We start from the raw sequence: 9,496 nt of genomic DNA on the forward strand, positions 1-9,496 counted from the left end.
AGCCGAGAAGAGGCCCAGCAGCTATGGGAGGCTGAGAGGCTCAAGATGCGGCAGATCCTGGACAAGCAGCAGAAGCAGATGGTGGAAGATTACCAGTGGCTGAGGCAGGAGGAGAAATCCTTGGTGAGAAGCCGCTGAGCTGTGGGTGGGATGGGACACCATTCTCTGCAGCACTGCTGAAGACATTTTGATAAAAATGCCTACATGGGAGAGATGTCCGTGCCACTATATCATCTTGTGTCCTCAGCTGGCTAGCATGAAAGCTCTCCATGCACTCTTGGGGTTTTTAGTTCTGGAATTCTGAGTCCTTTGCTTTGGTTTCCTCCTCTGCAGGACCCCATGGTTTACATGAACGACAAGTCCCCATTGGTAAGTCACTGGGAGAGGTCACTGCTTTAGAGTGAAGGCCTGGGAAGTCCTCATAGAGAGCGGGACCCCAGCTCTGGGCCGCAGGCCCGCCATCTCTTCCTTTCTGCCTCTCACCTCGGGAATGCATCTTTTCTCTTTTCTCTGATCTCTACGAGGCCCTTTCCAGGGGCTCTCACTTGATCTACAGCCCTAGCACCACCTTGCTCTGCCCCAGTCCCCTCAGCTTCTTAGAAAAGAGGGGCCCCGTCCCAAGTCACTCCTGGTCAGGAGCTCTCAAGAACCCCCCCACTCCCACCAAAGCTATGACCTTGAAACCTCTAAATGCACAGTCAAGGGCATGGGGACCTGGTCAAGCGGGGAAGTGGGTTGTCCCCAGAACCACTTTAGTGACGTGTTCTCTTTCCTTCCTTCCAGACCCCAGAGAAGGAGGCCGGTTACAGTAAGTGTTCATACCAGTCTGCTTGGTGGGAGTTTCCACTTGACGTCCTGTGTCAGGCCACCGTCCTTACCCATTGCCCACTGCAGAGAGCAGTAGAGTCCATTTACAGTTTTAAGAAACGTCTGCCTTGTTTTAATTCAGAGCGCGTGGAGGGATTGTTTTGAAGCTGATATCTACCCCTCTGCTCTGCCTCTCCCTCCATGGTCTCCCTGCCCAGCGCCTTTTCTTCTCTCTCTCTCTCTCTCTCTCTCTCTCTCTCGCTCTCTTTCTAATCTCTCTCTCTCTCTCCCCCTCCCTCCCTCCCAGGGTCCTCAGTCCTCTTTCCAGTTTATCTCCTCTTCCATTTATCTGCAGTTAATTCTCTCTTCCTTCCTAACCCACACTCACTCTGGTGGAGGCTTCTCGTGGAGAAAAATAAGGTAGCTCCACCTACCTCTCCCAGCTGATGCTCATCTTCCCTGGACCCGAGGGATGGAACAGAGAAAGAGGGTGGCTGAGCCCTCAGGGTCCCTCCAGAGGCCTCTGCTGAAGGGAGAGAGGGAGGAGCCAGCAGTGAGCCAGGCTCATCTTCATCACCCTAGATGGGTGGGGAGGATGATCATGAGGATGACAATGACGGCTATAACCATAACGACAGTCACAGCATGGGCCCAAGTCAATTACAAATGTCAACTTCCTTAATGTCACAGCAATTCTATGAGATAGGACAATTTATTATTGTGCCCATTTAACGAAGTCACAAAACCAAGGCACAGAAAGATTGAGTGACTTATCCAAAGTCACACAGCTATTAATTAGCAGAGCTCAGATGTGAGCTCAGGCCGATTTGGCTCCAGGGACCTCCTGAGCAACCTTCTTACTTGACAGATGAAAATTAAAGCCCAAGGAGTATAAACGAGCCGCCATCACACAGCTCTTTGGTGGTGGCGGTGAGAGTAGAACCAGGTCCTCTGGCTTCACTCCAGGGCTCGCTTGTCCAGCAGCTCCACAGGACTTGTGTGTGTGTCTCCTTATCAAAGTGTGGCATGAATAGCATGGTTCTTCTGCTGTTTCACTTCCTTGACCCAAAAACCCTCAAGGAGACAATTTGGAAGTCATCACAAATCTACCCCATTAGCTGCTGTGGCACCAGGCCGGGGACTCCACAGCCACAGCCTCCTCAGAGTAAAGCTTGTTCTCCATGATTGTCAGGGCCCGGCGTGCACCAGGGCCGGACACACAGGCGTGCAGGGGCTGGAACACCCTCTGCAGTCACTCCATCTCTGCTGTGACTTCGGCTTTTCTTTCTATAAAATGGACAATGGCGCTTGCCCCTGAGTCCAGGAGAACCAGGGAGCCCAGAGGTTATTTTCCCCGCCATCTTCTGGAATTCGGATTTCAGTGCCCCAGATCTTCTGGTAGTAAAGGAGAGGGGCTCGGCTTGGTTATTAGTAGGTACGAATGGAAGGGCCTGGAAACTGAGAACTTCCCTCACTCTCTCCCTCCCTTTTGCAGCGGAATTTACAGCCCCCCCACAGAAGCCACCACGGTTAGGCGCACAGGTATGTATTGGGTCTGCTGAAGCTGGTAATGAATTTGAATCAGGGCTCCACAAGACTAAAGATTTCAGAGCCCCTTAGAAATAATCAAGTCCAGTATCATGATATGGCTGCGGCCCAGAGAAGGGAAGTGCCTTGTCTAAGACCACACAGCTAGTGCAAGAAAAAGCAAGGGGAAGCCCTGTCTCCTGTCTCGCCACGCCCCCTCTGCGGCCTAGAGGAAGCTCATTGGTCCTGCCCTACGAGCAGCAGGCGGGGCCCCCTTCCTCTCTCAAGCCAGCTCGTTGGCTTCCAGCACCCACAGTGTTCTTACAGTATCCTGGACCCGGGGCTGGTTTTCCTCACTCTGGAACAGGGGCTCTCAGCTTTGGCTGTCCCTTAGAATAATCCGAGGAGTTTTGAGAACCACCTGGCCCCCATGCCCCGGTGATGGTTCAGTTGATCTGGTGTGAAGCCAGCCACCAGTATTCTTTAAGGCTCCCTGGCAGGTTCTAATGTGAGCAGCAGTGCCCTGGAAGAAAAAGGGAGGGCTGCTCCCCTAGGACAGGGCACTGCTATTTTGGAGAAGAGTCTTTTCAAATGGGCTGGTGGATGGGTTGGCACTGGTAGTGCATGCCCAGGAAAAAATGTTAGCATCCCCTTGACTCAAGACCCCTGCCCCCAGTCCATCCAGCCTACAGCCAACCTGGATCGGACCGATGACCTGGTGTATCTCAATGTCATGGAGCTGGTACGGGCCGTGCTGGACCTCAAGAACGAGCTCTGTCAGCTGCCTCCCGAAGCCTACGTGGTGGTGGTGAAGGTGAGCGCCAGGGGCAGTAGCCAGCACAAGGGAGCTGGAGGCTGCTCTTCCCAGTCCTCAGTCCTAGGGGGGTTGGTGCAGTGGGGTAGAGCTTCCTGGTCTGCCCAGCAGTGTTTTTCCCAGGAAGACCCCCATTAGAGCTCAGTGGTCCAAGAGAATTTGGCCCCAGGTAGCCTCGGAAGGCAGGTACAGTCCCACGAGGGCTCTTCCCAAGGGAAACATGGCTTTCTTAAGAAGCAAGAGGTGACGGTCACCCTGCCCCTTTCTCTCCCAGAATGTGGGCCTGACCCTGCGGAAGCTCATCGGCAGTGTGGACAATCTCCTGCCCTCCTTGCCATCATCTTCGCGGACAGAGGTAAGTGTCCTCACCCCAGACAGTGCCCCTGGCTGTCACTCCTCCCCTTCACTTCCACCTGCCCCAGCTGTTTCACACAGGAGGCTCACGACGGCCACCTAGGGCGTCTCATTTCTGCCTGCTGAGCCTTCAGCAGGTGGCTCTGCACAGCCTATCTGAGCAGGTCCCACTGTGGGGCTGAGCAGGCCCCCAGGGACTCAGCCAGCTTCTTAGGGCAAAATTCCTAGTTCAGGTCCCAGTGGCAGTGCCTTCTTAATGTGTGAGGATAAGTGAAGGAGGACACACCTTCCCTTTGCCCCTCCTGTGATCCTTTATCTAGTCACCCTTCATGTTAAAGTTAAGGTGAGTATGTTATTGAAATAGCAGTTAAGGTTTCTTTAATTGATCATTTAATCTAATTTTCTTTATTTAAATGAGAAACAGCCACTGAAAACCAAAATAGGAATCTTGGTGCTCTATACTGAGGTGGTGCCTTGGAAGGCAGAATAATAGCCCCTCAAAGACATCCTCGTCCTAATCCCCAGAACCTGTGACCGTTACCTTACATGACAAAAGGGACTTTGCAGACATAATTAAGTTACGGACCTTGAGATAGGAAGAGTATGCTGGATTACCCAGTGTAGTCACAAGCACAAGGGCCGTTAAAGGAGGGGACAGAAGCAGAGGTCTTGTGAGGAAGGGTCGGAGAGGAGACGTGATGACAGAAGGAAGAGCTTGGAATGATTTCAGAGTTGGGCCGGAAGGATCCAGTAGCCAAGGAAGACAGCAGCTTTTAGAAGCTGGAAAAGGCAGGGACCAGATTCTCCCCTAGAGCCCGCAGAAGGAGCGCAGCCCAGCTGTCACCTTGGCTTCAGCCCGGTAGGACCCATTCCAAACCTCCGAACCGCCAGAACTGTTCGAGAATAAAGCTGTGTTGTTTTCAGCCACTGCGTTTGTGGTACTTTGTCACCGGAGCAATAGGAAACCGATACAGTGCCTCCACGCAGTTATTGGTTGTCTGTCCAGAAATCAGCCACAGACGCCCGCAAAACCCCACAGCCCCTGGCAGGCTGCGGTTTGACGTAGCATCTCCCAGTGGTCAGCGATGTGGCCCAAGTGACCACCACATCCCACCACTGTGCCCACCTCATGTGACTACTCTAGATGGGACGGTGGGGTGGGGGCATTTCTCAGCCTCCCTCGGGGTGGCAGCAGCAGCCCACAGAGGAGCTCCAGGCCGGACTGTCCTGTCTGACGTAAGAGCATCTTACCCTTGGTATCATGGCCCAACCATTCATTTCACCTGATAAATATCTCTTGCGTGTTGCGTCTGTGCTCAGCAGAGTGCTAGGCACTGGGCACATGGCAGTAAACAAAACCCTACAGCTCAAACCACAGTCCCCGAGATCTTGATTTGATGGCAGACAGCTAACAACTGAATAAATGCATTTGACCCCTGACCATCCACTCGGATGTTGGGCCCACACAAGGGGAGGTGTGGGCCTATGAAGGGGGGGCCTATGGGGCTGGATCAGACAGAGCTGTCCTGGGGTGGTGGGCTGGGGTCTGGGATGTCTGCAGTGTCTGTCCTTGATGATTGGGCTCCAGCCAGCATGTGGCCTTAGACTCAGCCCCGGCCTGCATCTGACATGCCCCCCAAGAACTTCTGACCGTCTCAGCCAATGCCAAGGTGGACACTTGTGTGGCTTCCCCATCCTGCTGACCTAGACTTTGCAGCCCCTCAGGCTCCCAGCCTCTCCTATGCATTCTCCCTACAGATTGAAGGGACCCAGAAACTGCTCAACAAGGACCTGGCAGAGCTCATCAATAAGATGCGACTGGCCCAGCAAAACGCCGTGACATCCCTGAGCGAGGAGTGCAAGCGGCAGATGCTCACAGCCTCTCACACCCTGGCTGTGGACGCCAAGAACCTGCTCGATGCTGTGGACCAGGCCAAGGTTCTGGCCAACCTAGCCCACCCGCCTGCAGAGTGACAGAGGGTGGACGCCACCTGCCTACGTCTTCCACCCCCGCCTGTCGTGTACCTCCCCTGCCCCCGGCCCCTGCCTTGCTTTCAGTCATGTGGGTCTTCTGAGGGGGAAGGCCCAGGGGAGTCCTTCCTTGCCACTTTGCACGACCCCCTCTCCCCACCCCCACCCCCAGACTGTGCTGCTCAGGCTTCAGCTGGACAAAGGGGACTCAGGACTGTAGACACCAGGGAGTGACAGAGGGCTCAGAGGGAGCACTGCGGCCCCCGACCACACCCTCCTCACACCTGCCTTGCCTGTCAAGGGGGGGTCACGCTGGTGCCCCAGCAGCCATGATGGCTTTATGCATGGACATAGCAGGCCATTTGGGAACCAAGCTATTTCTTCTCCTTCCTCTTCCACCTACGGAGGTCCCCGGATGCAGAGGGGAAGGGAGTGGCTTTCTTGGGGGGGGAGGGGTGGGAAGCTGGCGAGATGAGGGATGGACCTGGCTTTCTTGTACAGTGTATATTGGAATTTATTTAATTTGAGTTTGGTCTGGACTGACAGCCATGTGCCCCCGAGGGGGGACCTGGGACACAGTCCAGCAACAAGCTATCCGGAATCTGGGCACAGGACCCTGTATTGTCAACACGCCAGGTGTCGAGGAGAAGGGGAGACGAGGCCAAACAGAACTTGGACCACAATCCGCCTCTTCCTCATGCCCGCTTTTCTCTCTTTTCCCTTACTTTGCCTCCTCCTCCTTTTTTCCTCTTTTCTTCTCCTTCTCCTTTTCTCTCCCCCTTTCTCTTCAGCTCCCTCCCTCTTCTCTCTGGTATTTCTGCAGAACACTCTTTACATTCTTTCTATTTGACTTGTGGATGAATTAAAACTGTACCATTTGCTTTGTGGTTTGACTGCTTTGTTTGTTTGACCGGCTCTTTGTGGGGGGACATTGACCTCAGGCCACAGCTCTGGAAGAAACTGATTGTGCTCAGCTGGGCGTAGATCAAGGGCTGACACCGGCGCTCAACCCCGGGGCTCCTGGTGACACCCGCGCAGTGGGGTCAGGTATGTGTCCCAACCTCTTTCCCCTGCATCAAACCGGAGGGCTGCTCTGCAGTGGGGACCGAGGACAGCCCTCTCCACAGCCACATGAGGAATATCAATGGGGTGGCACTCACCCAGCTGGCATCTGAACAACTGAGGGGAGCGGGAGGGTCCAGGGGATGCGGAAGAGGGTCCCACAGCTAAAAGCAGTGGCTTCAGTTTTATTTGATTTCTTTACTCACATGCTAGATGGGTGGGAGGAAGACTAACATGAGGGGACATCACTGCACCGGGACATCCAGTTGGGGAGAGCTAGGAGGGAGGCTGGGGGCTGTGTGCACAGGAGCGACGAGGGTCCAGGAACCAGAATGGGCCACTGAATGGGGGGCCTTGGGAGAAAACTGAGAAGCAGACGCCTGGGCAGAGTGTTGCGGGTTTTCTCTGAGTCTGTCAGGGGGAGGTAGGTGGGGGTTTGGAAGGAGGGGATCCCAAAGGCCGAAGGAAAAACTGGAAGACTGTCCTACTTGGCTCTCTTTCCGGGGTTCCCACACTGTCTGGAGACCCCAGTGTCCACATGTGCTAGCTGCTGAGGTTCTGCCCTCCGGGGCTGGGTGGGGCAGGGGCGAGGCCCCATCCAGGGGCCACAGCTCCTCTGGGCTGCTGCTGCTGCTGAAGGCCATGGTTCCAAGGGGTGGGAACAGACTGCACAAAACAGTTCAGAGCAGGTCAGACATAACGCAGCTTTGGGAAGGACAAGGTGGGCCAGCTGGGGAGGGAAGCAGTCCTGGATCCTGCAGCGTTTGCATTTACACAGTGGACCCAGGGTCCCAAGCAATCCACCCACTCCCCTCAGTCACTCAGAGCCCATGTCCCGAGTTCCAATCTCCACTCGCCCTGGAAGGGAGGGAAGGAACAGGCTGCAAGCTTGAGTTGGATCAAGAACGGCTCAGGATGGCCTTGTGGCTTGTCCACGTGTGTGTGAGGACAGATGGTGCTCCTGCACACCGGGCCCCTCAGCACTGCCAGACTGGTGCTGAGCCAGTTTGCAGCAGGGAAAGCTGGAGGACGGCACTAAAGGTTGGGGGGCTCATAATAGCTTCCAGGTAGGTGGGGTGGCCCAGCTAGTTACAACCAACCATGCATCCTCCTTTGCCCCAAGAGTCCACCCTGCACCTCCACCCCACCTGGGGCCTGGCTCCCCTTCACCCGCTCTGGGAAAGACTTTACTACTCTACTGTTATACCTGTGGGCTTAGACCTTGAACTTCTTTCTCTACCTGGATCAAAGACACCCCAAACTGTCTTCCCAACCTCTTTCCACTGCTGCTCCACACTGAAGCTCCACCTCAGCCTGGCTATTCTGACACTTCTGGCCCATTCCTGAATCCAGCATGTTGCTCATGGCCCTTCTGTCCCCTGCGGCACCCTCTGCCCTCTTCCCAAAAAAAAATGTTCTGTCCCTCCTCACCTGGCCCCACCCCTGCCCTCCTGTCATTCAGTGTCTGTGTAGCTCCTGCAGGATGATCTTATATGGCTTCATACTGTCCACCATGTCATAACCTTCTGCAGAGCAAGCTTCTTCTTTTCCTAGCTCCTCAGCATCCAGAACAGGGCTCTGTGCCCAGTAGATTTGTACAAGACCATCAAATGAATTGTGCCAGGAAGTCTTCTATGACTGGGCCAGTGTAGGGACTCCACGGAGAGACACCTGCAGTCATACAGCGTTGACTCCAAAGGCGGACTCTAGAGGCAGCAGCAAAGATGATCAGCAGTGTCACCTTTGAGCCAAAGCAAGGGATGCGAAATCAGATCATTCCAGCCAGATACGGAGGAAGAAAGAGTCCCACGGTCCCCAGGAAGCAGACGATGATAAACAGCCAGAGGAATATCCTGTCAATGACCATGGCCACATACTTCCAGTCTTCCTTTACCTGCAGATGAAGCGGGCTCACAGTGACAGAGGTCAGGCCTTGAGAAAGGGGAAGTGTCCCACCCATGCCCAGCCGCTGTGAGGATGGGACGAGGAGCCACAACGGCCCCCACTGAGACCTTGGGAAGCTGGAGTGCGGGGGTTGGCACAGAGTCATCTCAAGACTCAAACAACACTCCCTTTAGTGATTCCCGCCCTAACCCACCCCTGACACAGCCCAGAGCCTTCCCATAGGCTCTCAAGTACCAGGTAAGCAGGGCCGGAGGGACACAAGGAGGTTCTAGAACCACTCGAGGGCCTGCAGTGCTTTAAAAGCAACACCCAGCAGTTCGAAAATGGTGAAGACTTTGCTGCCCCAACGTTGTCTCCTGACTTACTCACCCACCTACTGCAGGAGACAAAGGGCCATGTGGGTGAGGGTAGGCACAGCCCAGGGAAGGAAGGTCGTAAGGAAAACTTTGTGGAATCTGAGCTCACAGCCCAGGCCAGAGGGTCTGGACTCCTAGCTGCTCCTGGATTAGACAATGATTAATTTTTCTTATCTACACAACAAGGCCACCCAGCAATAAACCTCTCGGCCTTTCACCCTTCCCTAGGTGTTAGAAGAATTCTGTGATCCTGGACAGTGGCCTGATGGACATGGCAGGGGCGCAGGAGGGGAGCCCACCTGGCACAACTAAGCTACCTCAGAATTTGTGAGCGAACAATGATGTTCACAAATGCCGAGGGTTAAAAAAAAAAAATGCCAAGGGCCCCCAAGCACAAGCTACCTCAGAATTTGTGAACGAACAACGATGTTCACAAATGCCGAGGGTTAAAAAAAAAATGCCAAGGGCCTCCAAGCACATTGAAGAAGAGGGAGATCGTCAGGAGGAAGGAGAAAGGCTGACACCGCAGCAGCCTAATGTACGGTCTCTCCTGACGACATGCCCTCTGGCTCCCTCCGCCCCTCCCCCACCACCTGTCAGGTTAGTGGTGAGGAATGGCCAGTGTGAGGATGGCATGGGAAGTCCCTTGTCTGAGATCCGTCCCTCTCTGTCCTGCCGTCTCTCAGTCGTGGCTGGGGCA

General features: G+C 54.6%; 2 protein-coding genes across 3 annotated transcripts in view; one reads left to right on the top strand and one right to left on the bottom strand.

Annotated features, from left to right (window-relative positions):
* The window catches only part of PTK2B (protein tyrosine kinase 2 beta), a 124,874-nt gene extending 118,515 nt beyond the window's left edge, over window positions 1-6,359 (top strand). The window contains exons 26-32 of the mRNA XM_025050415.1: window positions 3-123; window positions 334-369; window positions 784-808; window positions 2,303-2,349; window positions 3,011-3,148; window positions 3,423-3,503; window positions 5,261-6,359. Coding sequence (XP_024906183.1) covers window positions 3-123; window positions 334-369; window positions 784-808; window positions 2,303-2,349; window positions 3,011-3,148; window positions 3,423-3,503; window positions 5,261-5,476 — 664 coding nt within the window. The 3' untranslated portion in view covers window positions 5,477-6,359. The remainder of the gene's footprint in view (window positions 1-2; window positions 124-333; window positions 370-783; window positions 809-2,302; window positions 2,350-3,010; window positions 3,149-3,422; window positions 3,504-5,260) is intronic.
* A 1,944-nt stretch (window positions 6,360-8,303) lies between these two features.
* CHRNA2 (cholinergic receptor nicotinic alpha 2 subunit) overlaps window positions 8,304-9,496 on the bottom strand; it is an 8,772-nt gene continuing 7,579 nt past the window's right edge. For both annotated transcript variants that reach the window (XM_006916974.1, XM_025050416.1), the window contains one exon: window positions 8,304-8,429. In XM_006916974.1, the coding sequence (XP_006917036.1) occupies window positions 8,304-8,429 (126 nt within the window). The remainder of the gene's footprint in view (window positions 8,430-9,496) is intronic.

This window comes from Pteropus alecto, unplaced genomic scaffold, assembly GCF_000325575.1.
Source record: "Pteropus alecto unplaced genomic scaffold, ASM32557v1 scaffold166, whole genome shotgun sequence".
NCBI classification, from domain to species: Eukaryota; Metazoa; Chordata; class Mammalia; order Chiroptera; family Pteropodidae; genus Pteropus; species Pteropus alecto.